This window comes from Ascaphus truei, unplaced genomic scaffold (genome assembly GCF_040206685.1).
Source record: "Ascaphus truei isolate aAscTru1 unplaced genomic scaffold, aAscTru1.hap1 HAP1_SCAFFOLD_2063, whole genome shotgun sequence".
NCBI lineage: Eukaryota > Metazoa > Chordata > Amphibia > Anura > Ascaphidae > Ascaphus > Ascaphus truei.
The window spans coordinates 16,170-41,868 of record NW_027454972.1 but is presented as its reverse complement, the minus strand read 5'-3'; the positions used below and the strand labels follow the sequence as shown (position 1 = coordinate 41,868).

General features: G+C 41.3%; 1 protein-coding gene across 1 annotated transcript; it reads right to left on the bottom strand.

The window, feature by feature from the left end:
• Nucleotides 1-712: 712 nt before the first annotated feature.
• LOC142477292 (glucocorticoid-induced transcript 1 protein-like) lies at nucleotides 713-25,165 on the bottom strand (the record flags this gene model as incomplete). The annotated part of the gene is made up of 4 exons (XM_075582239.1): nucleotides 713-1,266; nucleotides 4,009-4,129; nucleotides 10,147-10,354; nucleotides 24,983-25,165. Coding segments are annotated over 4 exons (870 nt in total), but the record flags the coding sequence as incomplete, so codon positions are not given.
• Between the last annotated feature and the right edge of the window lie 534 nt (nucleotides 25,166-25,699).

Here is a 25,699-nt window from a genome sequence, read left to right as displayed (position 1 = left end):
ATTTGTAAAAGCTTTAAAACAGTCAGTAACAGAGCTGGAGTAAGACAATGCCACACTACAATAATTAAAAATAAAATAAAAAAATCAGGCCAATGTGAGTTGGTGTCAAACGGTTTGCTGGTTCTCATTGGTGGCCCGTGTTCGGGACTTTCCATCTGGGTTTGATTCGAAGATAGTGGAATGTCGTACGGAAAAAGAAATGCATGAGATAAGAGAAACTGTGCCACTTGAGCATTTTTTGAGCTGTAAGGATTTAGATTTCAAATCTGGTTTACATTCCAAGTTACCTGAGTTTAGACTTCAACAGAAGTACCTGAAAGCTAGGCCTTAGGACGGGCGCTGTGCAATTGGTGTGGCCATTGAGTTAATTTTGCATTGTATGTTTAACCACTTCAGTGTCAGAGAGGTCTGCAATGCAAAGCAGTGCATAACAGACATCCAAGGAGATATAAAGATGTCAGAGACAAACACCTGAATCAATTGTAATCATCCTGAAGTACAGTATTCTCAATAGGACACCACAGCAAGACAATTATCTATTTAGACAGGCATTTGATTTTGTTGATATAGAGCTTATTGATACAATCCATTTTGAATAAAACACAAAGCACAATTTACCTGGTCAGACTTACTTTGAAATGCATAGTCCACGTTTAAATCTCTTAACGTTACCCGAGGGGTTTTTGCACAAATTACTGCTAGTCAAAAAAAAAAAAAAAATCAAGAAACCAAGTTCAGTCCTAGTCCAAGATAAACATTTGCAGATATGATGAGACGCTAAGCAGTACTTTATTATTTTTTCTTTTCTTTTTTTACTGATCAGATGGTGTTTGCCACTACACATGCAAATGTTGTTGATCTGGATTCAAGTCAATTTGTTTCAATGCAGAGGCCTGCTCTGCTGGAGATTAGATTACAACATGGTTATGAGCAATAGGAGAAGACAACTGATCTTCAATCAGCAGCTCCACCCCAAGCTGCTGGTCCTGGGATGACGGATGGTCAGCGACCTCATGGGCCTCAACTGTGCTGGTGGCATGGTCTGACAGAGAGGAGAAGGAGACCTGAGATGAAAGATGCTCAACAGTCATGGTGCTCACAGCTGAGCTTTGAGCAGGATTTGGAGAGTTCTTGAGGGTTAGGTCAGAAGCAGGTAACAAGGGACCCAAGAATTTTACAGGACAGAAAGCGGATCCTGTGGGGATGAAATTAACCTTGTTTTTGTCAGGGCATGAAAAGAGAGGGGTAGAGACTGGCTGACGAGACCTAAAAAATAATAATAAATATATATATAAATAACAGGAGAAATTTCAGAAATCACACAAGAAAGCAACGTAGAATAAGTGCAATACACAATTCGTATCAACCTTAAGTTAGAATTTTAATTGCCATCAACATGTGGCTGAAATGTAATTAAAAGTGAAGAGTTCAATATTTTGATGAGCAAACATCTTCCATATCTGCACTGATTTGGCAAGCTGGCTTAGAATGGACAAGCAGTCAATTATAGTAAAAAAAATAATGAACTGCTACAGTCTTAATAAAGTGCTTTTAAACGTCACTAATACATTTTTCAGTTCAGTGATAGACAGATACCCATCTATCACACAAGGACTGAAAGATTACATTCTACCAAATAAACCTTACAGCACCCTTCGTTTTCAAGGGGTACCGTCAATCACAGCTGATATCACCAACCTATTGGAAAACAAATGCATTTGTGCAGTTTAATTCCCTGTAGTTTCATATTTTCTTGCACAAACACTACTGTTTTTGAAGACTAAATAGAGCATGTTGGTTCATAAAATTCATTTTGTGCTATCAAATCATGTTGCAAGAAAACAGTACATTAAAAAAAAAAAAAAAAGCTTTATTTTAATGTAATCACCGTCACACATTCAGGAAAAGGTGAGTAAAAACATGTTTGAATCCATGTAACAATATCTTTTGATCCAGAATATTCTTCCATAAGGTTGTATCTCTAAAAAAAATTCTACAGACAAGTCTTCCAATGTTGATGTGTCACATCGCCACGATATACACAAAATTATACCACACATTTTATTGTGTGGGCCAAAGGGTAGAGAGATTAGGGTGTTCGTCATCAGAAAGCTTGTGATTCCTTCACCAAACTCAGCAATTTACAAAAACTCAGTTTACCCACCAGTTATAGTAATAATGAAAATATAATCTGATACTTCTTTTGGATAATTGAACCCTGAGCAAAGCACCAGAAACACACTGCCAGGATTCCACCCTAGAGCTGGCTGCATGAATTGCTTTGTTCCACGTATTCTACGCAGTATTGTAAAGCACTTTGGAATTGCAAGGTACTATATAAATAAAAGATATTATTTTACATACTGTATGTAGGTTTTGAAACACACTGCTGCTATACAGGTATCTCAATACACTAATCAAAATCTAGCAGGAGTATGGTTAATTGTGAAATGAGCTGCAACATTGTCTCCTAGGAGAAATTTAATGCGGAATAATGTCTGAATGGCTTGAAACCGTCAGTTCAATGACATTACATTTCTAGAATTCTTAAACTTGTTTTTCTATCCAGCAATGTACTTTACTTTAGTCAGGAATTGCAACACATTTTTGGACTGCTCAACAAAGCAAAGTTTCAATTCTATTTGAAAATTGTGAACAAATTAAATCCGTAAACAGAAAATACGATCAATATTAACGCTAATTGCATATGGTTGGCTTAATTATGATTTTTTATAGCATTTGAACGTTTCATGCTTGGAAGGCTAATCGGCAAAATACAGCAATAGGAGTAGGACTGTATTCTCTATACTTATTCTATTCATAGAAGTCAGTATATTGCTGTACAGCTTCCATGTCTGCTAAACACACACACACACACACACACACACACCTACTCTTGTGAAGAGCTCTGATACTTTATATTACTATGTTAGAAGATCAGGGGGGTGGGGGGGGGCAGACCGGGTACAATAAGGCAATCAACAAGGGTGTGTTTGTATAGCAACTATTAGCTACAGATGTAGCAGAGCGGATTGTAAGCTTGAAACGTTTCTGAAAACTTTATTGCGTTCTCCATGTGATAAGTCGCATCAGAACTACCACATTGCGAACTTTGTGCAATAGTTACTCAATTTACGTAAATTCTTGTGTATCTTCTGTTCAGGAATTGGGACTCTGCATGCAATTTAAACAGCAGCGAATTAGTTCCTATTAATAATCAGACTACGAGTTTGCATTGCATGATGTTAGGGCTCGAGTAGCAGTTAGGATAGGGGTTAATATGAAGGAGTTGGCTCTAGCCCAACTGCTACTCTAGCCCGACTACATTGCTACATTATCTCCGCCTACAATCACTCTAAATATTGGGAGAATGCTCACAAGTGATATTTTTATTTGCTAGAGGGTTATTGTCACTTTCTCACCACAACTTTTTGTGTCTGGTTGAAACCTATTCCAGCTTCACATTGCACGGCCAGTAACCATCCTCACTCAGACCCTAAAGGTCGAAAGAGCCGTCTGAGTAGGTTTACTGGCTATGCCCTTTAGCCCAGGCTGTGCTGAAATGCTGTGTGATACAGCAGGTATAAGCTATAGGGGTCCATGTTAAAATGGATGAGCAAAAACTGACACCGTGTGCTCATTTGCATATCATTACCCAGAATCCCTGGCTGCAGCGGAAGCATTGTATGCAAAGAGATCATGGGGAAAGGCAGGGTTGTGGACCTGTGAGACGTGCTCATAAGTGGTATTGTTCATTTGTTGAATAAATATAACATTGTCTTTCCGTGTTTTGAGACATTTTCTATTGTTTTGCTTACTCATAAAACACCATTTTAGCTTCCCACATATGGGAAGCTTGCATGATGTGTTCCGTTACTGATCTGCAAGAGCTCCTTCATTCGGAGCAACGTATCAGCTGGACTGGTCTATTCATCTGTAAGTAAAAAGGCTAAACACAGAAGACTTCTCTGCTTTGCAGTCACCAGCTGACAAAAAGGTATTACTTACGACATTTCCTCAAAGACCTTCACACGCTCACATCCCTCTGGGGGCTCTCGTTTGAACATGTAGCTGTTGTTTGGTTTGGGAGATGAGGCATACTTGGGCAGCGGTGAGCTACTCCCACTGTCTGAAAATTTAAAGCAGTGATATTACTAGTGATTGAGAGAGCAAAGAATTTCAAGTAGGGTTTCCAAACAAGCAGAATTTCTTTTTTTTTTACATCCAGGAGGAATATTTTGCTTGGAATTTGTAAGCAGGAAAGCAGAAGCCAAACCAAGCATGGCACGCATCTATCTATATATTACATGCAGAAGCATTGTGTGACTATTTTGATAAACACAGCATGTGCTTCAACATACTGGAGAAGGGTGTGCAATATCGCATAAATCTGTCTAGATTACTTTTACATTATTATAAGCACCTCAGCAGAAATCTCAAACATTGAAGAGAAAAAACACTAACCTAAAAAGTGCATGTAATCTGACATTCATTTTACAGCAGGGCTGCAAAGCTTATAGTTCTGAATTCGTGCAGTATTTCCAACATGTTGATTTGGTGTTTTTTGCTGTGTTATTTATTTATTTAAGTTTGTCACTTGTTTATGGAAGCTCAGCAGGTAATGTACAAGGCAAGAATCAGTAAGGAAAGCATTAATAGTGCAAGTATCAAATTCTCTAAAAACAATCTACTAAGATCGAAATGTATTGAGCAGACCTGAGATTACTGGGGTGCTAGTACTTGTCTGTAAAGTGTTTGTACTTACATAGAACACCATCAGCCCTACATGCTATGAGGGGGTGTGGTACGATTAGAGTGTTAGACCTGACTTTACAAACTTGTAGGTTCGATTACAGGCATTTATAACAAAAAGGAATAATAATATTGTTCTTTTCACCCTTGGATGCAAACACACAGAGTACACAACATTTGCTCCAAGAGATTGTACCCCAAAGGGGACTTCAAAAGGTGTAATTATTGAAGACACCGAAATAGGATATACATGCTAAACACGTATGAGAGGTAAAGGGGCCTTGGAAGGGTAAGCGCAATCTTAAAACAAAGAAAAAGATGCAGTTTGAAGGGGACGAAGCATGTCTCAATGGGATATGCATCATGGGTAGTCAGTGAAGGATATCTGAGCAAGCTATAAAAGTGCAGATTTTAATAATCAAGCTAAGTAAATAAATGTAGCTACTATTGCTGTGAATATACATTGAGGGAGCACATCAACATATTTAAATAATGAACAAGAGGGAAAAACATTCAATGTATATTAAAAAAAAAAAAAAACAGAACAAACAAAGAGATAAAATTCATAGAACAGGCACAAGAGAACCATCAGTGAATAGTCAGATCGCATATGGAAAACGAAGACTAATTAAGTCAAGTGGTCTTCGTAATTTATATGGCACTATATTAGTTATAAGGGTTTCCACAGCAAGAACTGGAAAACAGAAGCGTGAATCAGAATATTGGGATCCACAAACCGATATTTTATCGTGTTACTGATGCATTCCATTCATTATAGGGGACTCTGTTGTCACAAATATCAATGCTTTAGTATTTAAAATAAATTAATTAAAAAAAAAATCTGACCTGCTGCTGCATGTTACTGTTTTTCCCCTGATATTCTTTAGAAAATATAATGAGGCATATTTAAGTGCCACATGTAAAAGCTTCAATGTGGAATGTCACATACAATAACTATTCAGACTATTACTGAAAAACAGAACCTACACACGACACAAGAATGCCTACCGGTTACCTTAACACACAAGCCACCCTTCGGAACAGTTGTACACATTAAAAAGATATTGATAGGTGTTTAAGATGGTAATCCTGCCACACACATGTTCGGAATCATACAGCAAGGTTCAGCAGGATACAAAACAGGCAACCTTTAAATTACACTGAAATAACAATATTTATTTTTTGCTGTGTTGAATTATTAATGTTTAGTTTCCCTTTTAGCACAGCCAGCATGAAAATTAGATGTTTGGAGGTGAGGCCAAGATCTGTTTTGGAACCAAGATAATCTACCCAGCCTGACATAATTATACCAATAATTACTCTACTGAGAAGAATTCTTGTACCACTCAGAGTAGGAACGTTAACCAAAACGTAAAGGGGAAAAAGTAGGCCACTTCATTGCCAGAAAATGCATGGCTTGTGTTTTTTTCAACAATATACCTCACTAAACAGCATTATTATTTTATCCTCTTTACAGAAATAATGGAGTGCACCTTTTGCATTCAGCCCAGAATAATTCTGGTGCAAAGTGTCTTACATTGTCTCACCAATTTGGGGCATCTACATGCCAAAATAGTATGTAAGCATATACATATTTATTATTAGTGTACCAAGGACAATTACTGTTTTTCCCATGATTACCCTAATATCATATGAAAAATCACTATGTAAAGTCTTAAGTCTTGATAATCGTCTCACAACTTTACACCATTTTCAATTTTTATTCATGGGCACAAATTTTTGTGGAGAAAGATGTTACCCATGATAACTACTGCGAGCATGTACCTTTGGAAAATATATACTTTTTATAAGGGTATTTTTATGCCAGCGTACAGTACCTTTACCTTGTCAAAGGGGGTGTGTACATTGTACAGTACATTCAGCCATAAACAAAAGGGGCATAAAGTGTCTTACTAATTTGCGGTCTGTATTGGCCACACAAAAAAAAAAAGTATGTACACCTATACATAGAAAGTCCTGCAAATCTACGCCCGAGTAATAAAAAAATGTAAATAATTGCATGGTTCAGTCCATCTAGTGGTGGTGCAAGGTGCTGGTCCTCTTAATAAATCTTCCCTTCTCGAAGTACTCTCAAAAGGTGCATCCTAAAACATAGCACAGACAAGCACCATCCACCTGCTTTAACAACTTTAATAACTTTAATAAAGTATTCAAATTATAAAATACAATTCAATTAACTCCTACGTGTATAAGTCAGAAACGCACATCAAAAAGATTTGCCTCCGTGGTGACTCTTACGCCAACCTGCTGGTGGGGGATAAAGACTTCCAGCTCCTGATGTTGGTGACGCCACTATTTATTCAATTTATATACTCATGCTACACATTTTTATTATTCTATATATTCACCTTTTTTTCTAACATTTTAGTTTATAGATCTTTTAAACCAATTTCATTGGGGTTTCTATGTCATGACATTCTGTGTTTTAAATCTCCTGTTGTGCATCTTTTACTAGACAGTGATGCAATAAAAAGGGTTAAATATAGGATATGCAAGTCCCAGCAGTAGTCACCCAGCGTGCCCATCCCTCTCCTCCCTAAGCAGTCTCATGCCACGAAGCACCTTCCGACACTGGCAGACGCCTTACAAGTTATCCCAAAAGGTGCCTTGTGGCAGAAGACTGCTTAGTAAATATGGGACTCTGTGGGGAGGGACAGAGAAAGACACACAATGCCCCTTACGCTCATCAAGCCAGTGGGGCTTGGGGCTAAAAATGAAACCAGTGAGCCAGCACCAAGTTGTGAGAAAAGCAACTATTCTCAGACTGGTATGCACCCCGAGAGATTTTTACTTAGCAATCAATTAAGTTGTAATGGAATAATGCAACTGGAAATGCATCAACTTAAAAAAAAAAAATTTAAATAAAAAAAAAAATAATAATTAAAAAAAAAAAAAAAAAAAAATCGCATTGCGTTCTAATATTTGACATAAGGATACCATAACAAATAGACATTGACGGCAGATAAGAATCACTTGGTCCATCTAATCGGTCAATAATTGGCTCCTTTACAAACATTTCTTCTTGGTTTTTTACCTAGGACCATTTTGCGGTTTCATTTTTTCACTTGTGAACAACAAAGTTTAGTATTTCAGTTATGGAGAATCACATTGATAGTACATTTCCGCACAGACACTCCACAAAAGTAACCATCACTGCAACTTTGGAATCCTTTCAATATGTATTTTCTGTGTCAGGATTTAAATCTGTTCTTGCCCTAAAAATAAATAGCATGTACTACTAGCACAATATGTTGCTTGGTATGCCAGCAATACAACCTGTGCATCTTCAAAACATTACTCATTAACTAACTTAACAACCCTAGAGAGCTACCTCTACAAACCCAGAAAGCTGTACTATGTCTTCTCTCATAGGTAACACAGTACAATTGATATACAATTGCTACTGCATGTCCCAAGTATTATTAGCGATACAAGTCCCATTATATTCAAGTTATTAAATTAAGATTTAATTGGCTTTTGGGGTAGGTTTGTGAGCTGACACCTATCAATTGAGAGAGAAATAATAATCTAATTAACTATTTTGTATGTCTGTGAGTTGATTAGACAAACCCCTCCCTTAAGTTTTAGTCAAATGCATGCAAATAGAGTACTTAAGTCACTGGAGCATGGCTGTTAACCATAAGGCTGTGTAACATCAAAAGCGTCACATCATAAGTGTACATCTAAAGTGTCAACAAGAGTTAATTTTGGAGGTGAAGATTGGAGGAAGATCTGGGCTCTGCATTACAACTTTGCCACTGAATTACATTAACTTTTATCATCTGTGATTATTTGTACACTTTTATCCTCCAGTACCTTGGAACTCTCTCCTCCTGCATCTCACTATGCCCTCCCTATTTCTTTTTCTGGTTACTGTTTACTCACTCCTTTGTGAGCATTTCTGTTCCCTACAACATCCCCACTGCACCATTATTTATACACCTCTCTCCCAACTTCTTTACCCCTCAATAAAAAGCACCCACACAAATCCTCTCTTCACACCCTCTATCTACTCCTTCCTGCTGCTGGGGATCTCCCCAAAGCCTGAAGCCAGACATACACACCTGATCTCACTCATGCCTCCCTGCCACCTCTTCCCCTGTAAATGGTGCGAACCTTTTCATTTAACACTGACCTTCCTTACATTTTACCCCACAAATCAAGCATCCCAATAGCCTGCACTCATGGCTATTGTCCCACAGTCACTCCCACCACTCATTGTGACCAAGCACACCCATCTACAGCACTTACTCCCTCACCTGCTGTCTCTGTAAGTTTCCCATTAAACCTCTTAGATTGTAAGCTCTTCGGGGCAGGGATTTCCTTTCCTATTGTCTGATTTTGCTGCACTTATTGTATAATTATAATTCCCTGTACTGTATTCTTTGTGAAGCGCTGAGTACACTTTTGGCGCTATATAAATAAAGACATACAATACAATACACGTTATTCAATATGTGTAAACCATTGAGCAGTAATAATAATAATTTTAAAAGGCTGCTAAAATAGGAATTATGGTTTAATTCCTCTAAGTTTTCATCCAGAAGCCTTAAAAAAAAAAAAAAGGTAAAAATTTCTTGTTCGCAGTTTAGTAGCGTTTCCTATTTTTGAATGAGCACACAACCAGTTTTGATGAAAATAGAAATGACTGCTAAAAATATGGCAAGTGCCAACATGATTCTAGTTTTTTTTTCCTGACCCCATTTGAGTTCATACTTACAAAATACAGTATATAACCGTTTTTGACATCCCGCATGTTAAAAAAGTGCCAGCTTTACCTAAATATATTAACTTGGACTAACTGATCCCATTTACATTTGGTGCATTGATAATAATGTTACACTACATCTTGGTGATAAGGAGCAGGCCTGCTTGTCGCCTGGTTTTATCGTAAACGAACTGAAACCAATATTTTACACTATAGAACTGGATCAATATAAAAGATTAAACTATTCAAAATATTTAACTGCAAATTGCAATCAATACTGAACGCTATTCAGCACGCTTACCAAGTTGCCGTTTCTTACAAAGCAGATAACATGATCGCCAACATACAGTAAAAGAAAAAAAAATGTTCTGGATTGGTTTATAATGGTGGCCTGTTTTACAGATATTAGCATGGCTGACCAACCGTAGTGCCTTTAGATTTATTTCCCATAGCGCTATACACAGTATGCTTTCCCCTGTTTATTACCCATAACGAATATGCTTTACAGTACTAAGCAATTTATGGAAGATGTTTGTAAAATAGAGACCAAAACGGTACATAATTAATGCTACTAAATGTATACAGGGTTTACTTCCGCTCACACCTAACACATGGAAATACAGAAAATTCAACATTCATGTTACAGCAGCTGTTCTTACACGCACCTTTGTCACGGTCGAAAAGCAAGTCATCTGTTGAGCATGGACTTCCATCTTGAGACTCGGGAGGACAAAAAGGAGACACACATGGAGAATGGCTGCTACTGCTGCTCCGTTCCTGGACTGAGGGAGTCTGTGTATCAATGCTGCGCGTGCTACTGCTACGATAGGTGGAAGGTAAGGGTGCTCTACGACCATCAGGAATATCTATGGACTAGAGCAAAATACAAACAGGAGTATTGTCTTTACTTAATGAACCATAATGTAAAATTATCCCTGTTACATAAAATGGAGTACATTTGTTCCCACATGGCTCCTTTAAAGGGGACAAACCTAAACATCCAGGTAGGTGCTGTATAAATCTATATCTAACCTAAATACACATTGCAATTTTTTTTCAGCAGTTGATTCCCAAAAATACAATACAAATGCTATTATTTTTCTTTTCTTTTTTATCTCTTCATTTGCAAGGTGCAACTACAATAGCCTTACATAGCTTGAAAAAAAAATATATATATATATATATTTGCAGCTTTGGAATAGTACAGCTTTTGTTCTGCTGCCCAATGGTTAAGAAATATTTTTCATTTACTGTTCCTTCAATCTATTCTAGTTGCAGAATTTCCAGATCCCCACCTCTCCAACAAGGCAATGTATTGTCCACAACCTTACGTTATTGAAGCATTCTCCTACTACCACCCACAAAGTACCCCTACCAAAAATATATAAAGGGAAGAGCCAGGGTAACATTTTACCACTGTTGGCATCTGTCATTTGTCAATTCTCTTTAAAAATCAAGGCCTGGTATTCAAAGAACATTGATTCTAGGGGAAGAAACTGCTTCAGAATAAATAGATTCCTGCAAAACATTAAAAGGGTTTCTTTAAAGTTGTAACAAAAAGTCTAAAAAGAAAAGGGATTGCTACAAAGGAAAGCTACAAAAATAAGTGTACTTCAGCAAAGAAAGAAATCTAAAGCTGAATGTAACAAAGGAATTAACCACCTTAAACAAATGTAACCATGCCTAATACCGACATTTAGCCTTTAAGTTTATCGATTAAGCTCTTTTTAAAGGGAGATGTACACCTCATTGTTTAATGAAGTACACTCTACCTGCGGCCATCCACATTTCCAAGAAGCAATCAGAAGGGGAGAAAGACATACACCTGTGTGCAATGCCAGCTCAATTCATAAATTGTACACACACACACACACACACACACACACACACACACACACACACACACACACGTTATAGCTTATATATACAAAACCACCGTAAACATTTGTATAAACCCATAATCAGATCTTTGAACGGGGGAAAAAAAAAACTGAAAATCAGTCGGATTAAATAAACCAATGGTAGCAACATGTTGAATCCATCAGTAATGACTTGTCTGCAGGGAGGCATTATGTGTAAAGTAAAAGCACAAAGACGTGTAGTGTTCCACTGAACTTAGGCTTCTGAGCAAATAAAGTGAATGTATCCGTTGCTTGGAACCAACTGAAAAAAACTAGACTAAAAAACGCAGTATTACAAAAAGAACCAAAAACATCTAGGTTTCAAAATGGTTCTATGGTATATGTTATTGTAAAATAAAAACACAGGAGTTGATATAAGACATGGTTCTAAAAAGAAGTTTAAACAAATTCGTTCAACTCTTTTCCCTGTTACTTTTCTGCCTAACCAAACAAAAACTAATAGTTTGTGTAGGATATTAAGAAATGAAATCGGGTATGACGACTGTCAATTACTGATAACTGCAAGCTACTGCATATAGTAAATACTCTAGACAAGTTAATTGGTTGGAAAGTGAAAACTCATTACGTAACCAGATAAAAGCATTTTAAATGTGATTTCGTGATGGATTACAGTTCGGACTAACCACTGCAATACTAAAATAACTAATGACCTCCATGCTGCCAAAGACAGAGGTCATTACACTCTACTCATATTACTCGACCTCTCTGCAACATTTGTCACTGTGGACCACCCTCTTCTCCTTCACATTCTCCCCACTCTTGGTAACAAAGTTCTATCCTGGATCTCCTCTTACCTCTCCCATTGTACTTTCAGTATCTTTTGCCAACACATCCTCCATCAAGCTCTCTGTGGGGTACCCAAGGGCTCTGTCCTGGAACCTCTCCTCTTTTCTTTGTACACACTTTCTCTAGGTGACCTAATCACATCTCTTTGGTTTAAATATCACCCCTATGCTCATGAGACACAAATTTACTTTTCAACCCCTGACCTTACACCTGCTGTATATACCAAAGTTTCTGAATCTCTCTGTGATATCCTCCTGGATGGCCCTCCGCCGACAAACTTAACAAGGCAAAAACAGAGCTCCTCATACTTCCTCCCAAACTTGGCCCTACCACCTCCTTCCACATTACTATTGGAAGTACTATCATTCACCCAGTAGATACGCTGCCTAGGGGTCACACTCTACTTCTCTCTCACATTCAAAACATATCTAAAACCGGTCGCTTTTCCTCCGTAATATTACAAAGATACGCCCTTTCTGCTGTTGCTAGACTGCTAACAATAAAACTCCTCAGGCCCTCATTCTCTCCTGTCTCGATTACTGCAACCTCCTGCTGTCTGGCCTTCCTGCCTCCCCTACAATCTATCCTAAACACTGCTGACAGAATCACTCTACTCTTTCCTATATCTGTCTCAGCGTCTCCCCTGCTGAAATCACTCTCCTGGCTTCCTATCAAATCCCGCATCTCGCACTCAATTCTCCTCCTCACTTTTAAAGCTTTACACTCTTCTGCTCCTCCTTACATCTCAGCCCTAATTTCTCGCTATGCATCATCCCAACTCTTGCATTCTGCTCAAGGATGTCTTCTCTCTACCCCCTTTGTATCTAAAGCCCTCTCCCGCCTTAAACCTCTCACGGACTGCCCCACACCTCTGGAATGCCCTTCCCCTTAATACCTGACTAGCACCCTCTCTATCCACCTTTAAGACCCACTTGCTTAAAGAAGCATATGAGTAGCACCGTGGCTAATACTACACACAATAAATAGATCTTGGCCCCACTTACCTGAATGCCCTCTTGTCTCTGTACGTTCTTCCTACCTACCAATTAGATTGTAAGCTCCTCGGAGCAGGGACTCCTTCCGAAATGTTACTTTAATTTCTGAAGCACTTATTCTCATGATCTGTTATTTGTATTATTTTTTATTTATATGATTGTCATGTGTATTACTACTGTGAAGCGCTATGTACATTAATGGAGCTATATAAAGACAGACAGACAATGCTGCCCTATAATATCAACCGGCTCCAATTTGGTTCTTCAAGAATTCCAGCATCAGAACATATGAAGCATTCTTTACTTTTTAAAACGTTCTCCATGGAGATCATGTTGTGTAGGGGCTTGAATCATAAATTAAAATTACAAGCATTTACATGAGGAAAATCGCAAATTTTACAGGATAGAACCACTATAAAAATCATAACGTCTTGCTATAACTGTGTGCGTTTTTTGCCAGAGTGCATTATGGATGAAATGCTCTAAGTGTTATTGCCTTATTTCTCTGCTGTCACTTGGGCCTACAAGTATCTTATGGTTAATTAGGGTTTTATCACACTGTGGGATAAAGGGATCAGGCACTTGCCCAGGACACCAACTGGGGGGAAAAAAAAGGAAGAGGTGCCCCGCTGCCATCTGTAAGCATGTGCCCAGCAGTGTACTCCGTTTTGCCACCAGGATACATTTTTACATCTCCTGCACACTGCAAGAAATTTAAAAATGTGTCACGATTGCTGGTGGTCAAGCCGAATTCTGCTGGGCGCACTCTGTCAGCAGGGTCATTTGTGAGCGCGCCCAGGAGACACAGCTTGGCCGTCAGCAGCAGGGTCATTTTTCTAAATTTCCCGTTTCACAAAAAAAAAAAAATCACGTGTGCACGTGCTCAAAAAATGGTGGTGGCTATAGCCGCCGCATGAGGTGCCCTGCGGCGATCCGAGAAGTGTGGAAACTTCAAGACGTTGGTAACCTGCGACGAGTAGTAGGGGTGCCACATTTTTACTCTGCCTGGGGCGCAATGTGTCGGTCCAGCCCAGACACCATGGCACCAACAGTATGGAAGATTATGGGGCCTATTCATTACAGAAGGAGAATGGTGTCCCTGAGCAAAAATAGGCAATCTGCATTGCACCATATTTATTGAACAGGTCTTGCCCATCAAAACCGTGTGAAAAAAAAGTGTAATAAGCATAAGGCTGTTGCCTGGGGTTTGACAATCTGCGTAACATACAAATTTTGACAACAAGAGGAAAGTATGTATTCATACAATATTCAGTAGGAGGATAAGTTTTTCTGTAGTGATCTTTTTGTATTGATATCTTAATGGAGTATGGCAGGAACTTCCAATTGTTATCCCAACCAACTGTCTGCCATTTGAGCGATTTGTCACAGATATTCTAGCATTAACCCTGTGTGTCTGAGTTTTTTTTTTTTGACAGATCGAGTTGCTTTTGTTTTTTATCCTTAAAAAGGTAGTTTAAAAATACAATTTTAAAAAGTTAAGTTTATATGCACTTGGTCTGGCAAAACTCTCCAAACTTCCCAAATGTTGGTTCCACCCTTCTTGCTGCCTTTATTTATTTATAAAATATTTTACTAGGAAGTAATACATTGAGTTACCTCTCGTTTTCAAGTATGTCCTGGGCACAGAGTTAAGACAAATAATACATGGTTACAAATACAGTTACATAAATGAACAGGGTATACATTATATACCAGACATTGCATGCACAGTTAAAGAAAATATATATTATGGGCGTATGAAACAGTTACAGACCAGATTAAAATGTGAGACAGCCTTAATAGAGATTTCTCTGTTTCTATTGTGGTTTATAATTCTGAGACTTCAGAGGGTCTCCCAGACCGAAAGGCTGATGTCCACTTTTTAATGAGGTTATTCATCAAGCTCCATTTATGGCATGCTAACGCTCCTCAACAGATTTACGCCCATTGAAGTTACTCTGAGTTCACGCCTGTTCGGGTAGGTTTACTCGTGAAAGAGCTTCATGAAAATGGGGGTTAATTTCAAAAGAAAGCAGTCCTCTCTAAGCACTGAATATTTTGTGAGACTTATCTTAAAGGTTAAGCTTCACTCGGTGGTGCTAGATAACACAATAATGCACTCATGGGGTTAATGAATAGGCCCCAAAGTCTTCCATTTTAAGTGAATTCATAGGCCCAGAATCACAAAAGGATGCCAAGCTTTAGCACACTTTTACTTCCATTCATACGAATGGAAGCAGAGGTGTGCTAAAGCTTAGCACCCTTTGGTGATCTGGGCCATAGGTGACTTAAAATAAATTAAACATGTAGGAATTACTGTATTTTAAAAAAAAAAAAAAAAAAAAGTGTTTTCTGATTTCTGTATTCCTTGATTTCCGTAAAGTAGAAAAAATATTACATCTGTTGGGAATTTGGGGCTAAATAATTCGTTTTGTGGTGTACATTTGTTTGTATGAAAAGCGTGGAGAACAGCACCCTGCTTATACTGTATAAAGGACCTTTCTGCAGCCTTTGATACTGTGGACCACACCCTTTCACATTCTCTGTAATCTTGGTATCCGTAGCAGAGCTCTACCCTGGATTTCCTCTTACCACTCCCATCGCACTCAGCGTCTCGTTTGCCAACAACCTACTCCTTCGATATCTGTGGGCGTACCCCAGGGGTCTGTTCTGGGATCTCTTCTCTTTACATACTCTCGCTAGATGACCTAATCACAGCTTGTAGGTTCAAATATCACCTCTATGTGGATAAACACATTTACCTTTCAACCTCAAGACTTTACATGCTGTACAGGACAAAGTCTCTGAATGTCACTCCACTATATCATCCTGGATAGCCGTCCACCAACTCGAACTTAACTCGTCCAAGACAGAGCTCCTAATACTTCCTACCAAGCCTAGTCCGACTGCCCCCTTCTACATTACTGTTTGCAGTATTATCATACACCCAGTATTAAATACACTGCCTAGGGGTCACATTTGACTCATCCCCCAAATTCTCCTCACATTCATAATGTCGCTAAAACCGGTTGGTTTTTCGTCCGCAACATTGCAAAAACATGCCCTTTCCTGATAAATGGCAAAAATGCAAATGCAGAGCCTCATTCTCTCCCATCTAGACTATTGCAACCTTGGAGATCTTGTCTCGCAACAGTTTCCCCTAAACGCTGCTGGTAGAATCATTTTATTCTCTACATCTATCTCAGCATCTCTCCTGCTAAAATCCTCCTCATGATTTCCTATTAAATTCTGTATTACTTACAAATAAATAAATAAAAAGAGGACTTAAGGCAATACGCACCTCTGCCCCCCCTTTCATTTCAGCCCTAATTTCTTGGTATACACCTGCCCGCCTCATGCGTTCTGCTCAAGGATATTTTCTGTCTACCCCTTTTGAATCTAAAGCCCTCTCCCGTTCCCCACCGCTCGAATGCTCTAACTAGCACCATCTCTTCTCACCTTTAAAACACCTCGAGTGAAGCATTTGGATAGCTTCGTTGGCTGATACTATAATACTATACATCTCGTATGTATTTACCATGAACCCTTGCAGATGCGCTTACCAGAACACGCTCCTACTGTCTACTTACCACTTAGACTGCAAGCTCCTTGGGGCAGGGACCCCTTTTCCTGTCTACTTTTATGTATGAAGCAGTTATTCCGAATAGGTCACGTTTTGCTGGTAAGCGCTACGTACATGCATGGCACTATATAAAGATGTACATACAACGGCTTTCAGGACCGATCTGATACTAAATCTTCTGAACAGTGCATCTCAATGTAAAACGAAAACGAAAAATATTTGGCACAGAGAAGGACCATTCACAGGCCACCTACAAACTATGGGAGGCATGGATACTACCGCAACAAAGAAGGATGTTTTGTGGTGTCTAAGGCCTCGGGCATGGTGCCTCGGGCCGCGCTGATCCGCGCTCCTGCTCTGCCTCGCCTGCTCAAACGGGAGCTTTTTTGTGTCCTGGCAGGCGAGGCAGTGAGCGCGCTTTGGGGGCGGGGCGGAGGCGGGGCTAGTCCCTCGCTCCCATTAGATGCGAGTGGTCACGTGACCGCTCCTCCGCTCCCCTGAGCGGCAAATTTTAAATTTGCCTGTCTCTTCAAAATATCTGAGCCTCCGCACGCATGCGGAAGCGGCTGCTAAAGCCACGCTGATGACAGATGCAGGGGTTAAGTGCATCTGCTCAGCGCGGCTCAGCACGGCCTACTGTACTATGTCCCAGGCCTAAGGCTGCGTCCCCGCTAGCACTAAGCTCGCTGAGTGGGCGGCGCATACATAAACACATTTTTCATACTTACAAGCGCGCTCACCTTCTCCTGCATTGTCCCCCCTGCGCGCCCCCGCCCCCCCGGGAGCGCTTGCAAAAATTTAAAGGACACCCGTGCTCATGCTTGGAGAGCTCTCCAAGCATGAGCGCGCTCAGCGCCAGCGGGGACAAAGCCTAAGACTGAGCTTATAGTGCCGGCTACGGATGATGTCACCAGTCTCCGTAGCCCTTGTGAAAGTTCGAATTTGAGTTTGAGACGTCTCTTGCTACAAGGGGAGTGACGTCAGGCAAGGGGTAAGGCAGAGGGGCGGATATCAGTGCAAGGGGGAAGGCTGAAACGGAGAGGAGTTGTAATTTCTGTTTGTATGCTGAATTTACTTTAACGTTAAATTACTGGAGAATTTACCGTTTTCAAGTTGTTAATATAGTGTGTTTCACTTGACAGACACATCCCCCTCTACACCCACACACCCTGCACCCACCCACCACACAAACCCACACACCCACATCCCCCCTCTCCACGCATCAGACGCCATCTGATTGGTTTATAGCCTGTCACATGGTGAGACAGTCGCTGTAAAAAAATCAAATTCTACCGACTAGAGATTTAGGTCGCTCCGTCGCGCCATCATGCCTACTATAAGCGCATGCAACAGATTCAATGCATTTGTTTTAACGCAACGTTGCCAGCACAGAAAGCAACAATCCTGTAAGCCAGGGCTGCACAACATACGGCCTGCGGGCCGCATGTGGCCCGCCTGGCCTCTCTGTGTGGCCCGCAGTGACTCCGGGGTGCCAGTTAATTAATTAAATATATATATATTTTTTTTTTTAAATTTTTAAAGTTTAAAAAAATGGCGGCGATTCATTTCCCTCCCCTCCTTCACCGCCCGCCCCCCCCCCCCCCGCCCCCGGGTTTTGCAGTGCGCGGGGGCAGAAGCAGCATGAGGAGGATGCAGGATGCCGAGGAGGTCAGAGCATGCCGGGGGCGGGGCTTAGTACCGGGGAGAGGATGTGCTGATCTAAAAGAGGTAGAGGTAGAGGTGTGTGTGTGTGTGCGTGTGCGTGTGTGCGTGTGCGCAAAACGGGCTGGTGGGGGGGTGGGTGTGAAAAACAGGCTGGTGCAGAGGTGGGGGATGGGCTGCTGACATGTGAGGGGGGGTGGGCTGCTGACATGTGAGGGGGGTGGGCTGCTGACATGTGAGGGGTGGGTGGGCTGCTGGCATGTGAGGGGTGGGTGGGCTGCTGGCATGTGAGGGGTGGGTGGGCTGCTGGCATGTGAGGGGTGGGTGGGCTGCTGGCATGTGAGGGGGGGGCTGCTGACATGTGAGGTGCAGGGGGGGGAAGTGATGTGAGGTGCAGGGGGGTATGATGTGGGTTGCAGGGGGGGAGAGAGTGTCATATTGAGGAGAGGGGGAGAGAGTGTCATTTAGGGGAGGGGGAGAGAGTGTCATATTGAGAGGAGGGGGAGAGAGTGTCATATTGAGGGGAGTGGGAGAGATTGTCATATTGAGGGGAGGGAGAGAGAGTGTCATATTGAGGGGAGGGGGAGAGCGTGTCATTTAGGGGAGGGAGAGAGTGTCATATTGAGGGGAGGGAGAGAGAGTGTCATATTGAGGGGAGGGAGAGAGAGTGTCATATTGAGGGGAGGGAGAGAGCGTGTCATTTAGGGGAGGGAGAGAGTGTCATATTGAGGGGAGGGGGAGAGAGTGCCATATTGAGGGGAGGGGAAGAGTGTCATTTTGAGGGGAGGGGGAGAGAGTCATATTGAGAGGAGGGGGAGAGGGTGTGATTTAGGGGAGGGGGAGAGTGTGTATTATTGAGGGGAGGGGGAGAGAGTGTCATATTGAGGGGAGGGGGAGAGAGTTTCATATTGAGGGGAGGGAGAGAGAGTGTCATATGGAGGGAGATAGTGTGTCATATTGAGGGGAGGGGGAGAGTGTCATATTGAGGGGAGGGGGAGAGTGTGTCATTTAGGGGAGGGAGAGAGTGTCATATTGAGGGGAGGGAGAGAGAGTGTCATATTGAGGGGAGGGAGAGTGCCATATTGAGGGGAGGGAGAGAGTGTCATATTGAGGGGAGGGAGAGAGACTGTCATATTGAGGGGAGGGGGATAGAGTGCCATATTGAGGGGAGGGAGAGTGTCATATTGAGGGGAGGGAGAGAGACTGTCATATTGAGGGGAGGGGGAGAGAGTGCCATATTGAGGGGAGGGGAAGAGTGTCATATTGAGGGGAGGGGGAGAGTGTCATATTGAGAGGAGGGGGAGAGGGTGTGATTTAGGGGAGGGGGAGAGTGTGTCATATTGAGGGGAGGGAGAGAGTGTCATATTTAGGGGAGGGGTAGAGAGTGTCATATTGAGGGGAGGGGGAGAGTGTCATATTGAGGGGAGGGGGAGAGAGTCATATTGAGGGGAGGGGGAGAGAGTCATATTGAGAGGAGGGGGAGAGAGTGTCATTTAGGGGAGAGGGAGAGTGTCATATTGTAGTATATTGTGGGAAGAGAGACATGGGGGGGATGCTGACTTGGGGGGGGGGGCTGCTGACATGGAATAGGCTGGGGATGTGGAGGGGGTATTGTGTGTTTGATGTGGAGGGGGGTATTGTGTGTTTGATGTTGAGGGGGTATTGTGTGGGTGAGGGGGAGAGATGGGGGTAGGAGAGATAGATGGGGAGTATCGTAAAGGTTGATTGTGAGGGGTTCTGGGGGAGATATGAGGATGATGATGAGAGGCGCTGGAGGAGACATGATGATGATGATTTAACGCGTGCTGCCCAAATTTTTTTTCCTTGGAGCAGTTCGGCCCTTCTCACTTTACGAGTTGGGCAGGCCTGCTGTAAGCAAACACATTCTGCATCCATAAAACACACTACTTTCTTGGCACATGGTTGTATCAAATTCTTTAAAAAAAAAAGAAAAAAAGCTGATTGTTAATTTTTGAACACAATATAGCAGATGTCAAAAGCTAAATGTGTTAGTTTGTTATGCAACCACATCACAAAAACAAAGCCCACTTTATATGGTTCAATGACTTGTACAGTATAGAAACTGCTAATTTTAGAAGCATTGCAACAGAAAAAAATTAACCAGCTTAAGGAGGTACTGCAAGTTTATTATTTTAACTGCTATGGCACTTTTTTTGTACTGTAGCTCTCATTCTCACCAATGAGGGGGAGGAAGGAATACTGTATTGCAACTTAAAATACTGCTCAGTTTTAAAGGCTAGTTCTATATTTTGTCTGATCATTTGTTCTTATTCAGCCCTGAGAATAAAGCAGAGGTTTTACTAGTTTACTGGCTAGGTTATTACACATGCAGGGTACTGTATTTATAAGATCAGCACATGCACTAGACGTTAACGATTAAGTTCAAAGAAACAAAATGTTACATTTATCCTTTGTGATCTGATCCTTCAAAATATCTTTTTCTGAAAACAAAGTAGAAAACCGTCAACAAATATTCCCTTCCAAAGGTCATTAAAAATAATTAAATGTCTTTAATCTCGTAGTTTTTTTTTTTTGCTTTCTCCCTCCCCCACCCATAGACAGAAAAAACAGCCATTGTAAAAGTAAATATAACAAACCTACAAAGAAAATGAAGCTGGAAATTAGTATAGTGTACATTTTTTAAATGGAATTTTTCATTTTGCAAAATGAAACAGAAAAATTGACTAATAATTGCTGAGACTTCTTCAGTGGCCCCAGCTGACTTCTGATAAACAATGCTTGCTGTGCTCAGCAACTCTTAATTCATTAGCGGACGGTAAGAACTTTGTGGGAACGCCAATCACACTATTCCATATTATGAGCACACATTCCATTGTGATATTTTGCAAGGCTCTAGACAGGGATTGCCAGTCTGTGCTCAGTGGTACCCAGGGCTTCTATGAGGCATTCCAAAAAAAGATGTCAATAAGGGTAAAGATTTAAACTTTGAGACACCAAGTTATTCAGGGAAAAGAACAAAACAGGGTTTTAATATTGTATACTGTAATCTATATGTAATCATTTATATGTAGGAGGATGTTATTTTACTAACAGACTTGCATGCACTATTACAGTGCAGATTCTGAAATACAGGTACAGTAAATTGGAATTGGTAGTCACTAAACAATAGCAAACAAGGGCGTGTTTCCCCTTTTGCTAGGAAAAAAGAAAAAAAAACAAATGGCACAAAAACTAGAAACTCAATGCTGATCATACTCCTGATGACATTCCTCGAAATGAACAGGCAAAAAGAAATATCAGGAAATGCATCTGAAACAAATATTGAATTATGACATTAACCTCTGCCAAAGTTCAGCTTCGGGGAAACCAAATTACAGTTTTCATTCTATTTTGTCAGTTACATCAGTTGATGCAAATTCTGTGAATGTTAAATAAGGCTCTTTGTGCAATACAAATAAATAGGCTTCTAGAAATTGTCTGCACAAAGTCACGTCAACAATGTGCAATCAAGCCAAGATTTCATCTTTTGCCAATTTGAGCATCTGCAAGTACAGTGCAGTCCTCTATGCAATCGTTCATGGAATGTCGACCTGCAGATTTCATGTAAATTAAATATAAAACTATTTCTCTTTGTACATCCGATTGGCTAAATACCATCTGCTCTGAACTTTGGGACCTACCTGGCATTGAATTGTTGAATGATCATAATTTGTATGGATCAGAAAACACAGACACCAATCACGCCTCAACTACTGTACACCCACGCTTAGCTATGCTTTCTGTACACCCACGCTTAGCTATGTTTTCTGTACACCCACGCTTGGCTATGTTTTCTGTACACCCACGCTTGGCTATGTTTTCTGTACACCCACGCTTGGCTATGTTTTCTGTACACCCACGCTTGGCTATGTTTTCTGTACACCCACGCTTAGCTATGCTTTCTGTACACCCACGCTTAGCTATGTTTTCTGTACACCCACGCTTAGCTATGCTTTCTGTACACCCACGCTTAGCTATGTTTTCTGTACACCCACGCTTAGCTATGCTTTCTGTACACCCACGCTTAGCTATGTTTTCTGTACACCCACGCTTAGCTATGTTTTCTGTACACCCACGCTTAGCTATGTTTTCTGTACACCCACGCTTAGCTATGTTTTCTGTACACCCACGCTTAGCTATGTTTTCTGTACACCCACGCTTAGCTATGCTTTCTGTACACCCACGCTTAGCTATGTTTTCTGTACACCCACGCTTAGCTATGTTTTCTGTACACCCACGCTTAGCTATGTTTTCTGTACACCCACGCTTAGCTATGTTTTCTGTACACCCACGCTTAGCTATGTTTTCTGTACACCCACGCTTGGCTATGCTTTCTGTACACCCACGCTTGGCTATGTTTTCTGTACAACCACGCTTAGCTATGCTTTCTGTACACCCACGCTTAGCTATGCTTTCTGTACACCCACGCTTAGCTATGTTTTCTGTACACCCACGCTTAGCTATGTTTTCTGTACACCCACGCTTAGCTATGTTTTCTGTACACCCACGCTTAGCTATGTTTTCTGTACACCCACGCTTAGCTATGCTTTCTGTACACCCACGCTTAGCTATGCTTTCTGTACACCCACGCTTAGCTATGCTTTCTGTACACCCACGCTTAGCTATGCTTTCTGTACACCCACGCTTAGCTATGCTTTCTGTACAACCACGCTTGGCTATGTTTTCTGTACACCCACGCTTGGCTATGTTTTCTGTACACCCACGCTTGGCTATGTTTTCTGTACACCCACGCTTGGCTATGTTTTCTGTACACCCACGCTTGGCTATGTTTTCTGTACACCCACGCTTGGCTATGTTTTCTGTACACCCACGCTTAGCTATGTTTTCTGTACACCCACGCTTAGCTATGCTTTCTGTACACCCACGCTTAGCTATGTTTTCTGTACACCCACGCTTAGCTATGTTTTCTGTACACCCACGCTTAGCTATGCTTTCTGTACACCCACGCTTAGCTATGTTTTCTGTACACCCACGCTTCGCTATGCTTTCTGTACACCCACGCTTAGCTATGTTTTCTGTACACCCACGCTTCGCTATGCTTTCTGTACACCCACGCTTAGCTATGTTTTCTGTACACCCACGCTTAGCTATGCTTTCTGTACACCCACGCTTAGCTATGCTTTCTGTACACCCACGCTTAGCTATGTTTTCTGTACACCCACGCTTAGCTATGCTTTCTGTACACCCACGCTTAGCTATGCTTTCTGTACACCCACGCTTAGCTATGTTTTCTGTACACCCACGCTTAGCTATGCTTTCTGTACACCCACGCTTAGCTATGTTTTCTGTACACCCACGCTTGGCTATGCTTTCTGTACAACCACGCTTAGCTATGTTTTCTGTACACCCACGCTTGGCTATGTTTTCTGTACACCCACGCTTGGCTATGTTTTCTGTACACCCACGCTTGGCTATGTTTTCTGTACACCCACGCTTGGCTATGTTTTCTGTACACCCACGCTTAGCTATGTTTTCTGTACACCCACGCTTAGCTATGCTTTCTGTACACCCACGCTTTGCTATGTTTTCTGTACACCCACGCTTAGCTATGTTTTCTGTACACCCACGCTTAGCTATGCTTTCTGTACACCCACGCTTAGCTATGTTTTCTGTACACCCACGCTTCGCTATGTTTTTTGTACACCCACGCTTAGCTATGTTTTCTGTACACCCACGCTTAGCTATGTTTTCTGTACACCCACGCTTAGCTATGTTTTCTGTACACCCACGCTTAGCTATGTTTTCTGTACACCCACGCTTAGCTATGTTTTCTGTACACCCACGCTTAGCTATGTTTTCTGTACACCCACGCTTAGCTATGTTTTCTGTACACCCACGCTTAGCTATGTTTTCTGTACACCCACGCTTAGCTATGTTTTCTGTACACCCACGCTTAGCTATGTTTTCTGTACACCCACGCTTAGCTATGTTTTCTGTACACCCACGCTTAGCTATGTTTTCTGTACACCCACGCTTAGCTATGTTTTCTGTACACCCACGCTTAGCTATGCTTTCTGTACACCCACGCTTAGCTATGCTTTCTGTACACCCACGCTTAGCTATGCTTTCTGTACACCCACGCTTAGCTATGTTTTCTGTACAACCACGCTTAGCTATGCTTTCTGTACACCCACGCTTAGCTATGTTTACTGTAATCCAGGCTATAATAAAAATATATATATATTTTTTTTTACAAAAACCTTTGCACGCCTAATAGGTTATATAAATATGAGTCTGGAAAGGGGTGGGGTGGAATTAATGAATTGGAACAAGGAAACTGCAAGACTGAATTATGTTGGCAAAAGATTTTAAAAAACAACGGACTGCCCAAGTAAAACAGATCTTAAAGCAGACAATTATTTTCTCTTTCTGAATTTTCATCAAAGCAGTTGGTCAGCATGCAGACAACTTTCACAGCCATCAGTAATACAAGTTCCCTGGAGTAAAAGGTTTCTACTCGTACAAATAGTTACCAACTCCTGATTTGGAGCCAAATGAGAGATTATCTTACCTTCACCCCATTTTCTTTTTCACTAGTTTCCTTAATGAAGACTTTTTCAAGTTCAGGGCTTATTCCTTCAACATTGCACGGAACTCGTGAAGCTGCAGATTTTGGCACCGAGATACTTGAAAGAGGTATGGGAACAGATCTTGATGCGGAAGACTGCAAAAACAAAGCCGTAAGGGAACAAAGTTACACTTGGATTGCAAGACTCCTAGTGCAGAGAACATTGTTGATCTTGAAGACAGGCGATGTTAACCCAATGGCAACCATTCAAAGTGCCACCAGTCTCACAGCACTCATTCATGTGATCGTTTGCTGTATCAATTATGTGGTCACGAGCAGGCTACTCAGGACAAGTGGAGAAAACGCCACTTCCTATTGCGTTCACGGCTCCTTACCCCTGTAGAAAAAGGAGCACACAACGCATGACATACGTCGTAGGGCCCCTAGAGCGTTAGCCCTTTGATCCTGTACGACCTAAGTGCTAAGGCAGAGGTTCTTAACTCCAGTCCTAAAGAACCCCCCCCCCCTCCCCCTGTGACTGAACTACCTGTGCTGAAGCAGGGATATCCTGAAAACCTGACCTGTTTTGGGTGGGTGGGGGGTCTTTAGGACTGGAGTTGAGAACCCTTGGGTTAAGGAGAAGAAAAAAAACAAAGCATGAAAAATCCATTACAGTACACATGTACATTTTAATATACACAATGCCAGCTTTATGATCCT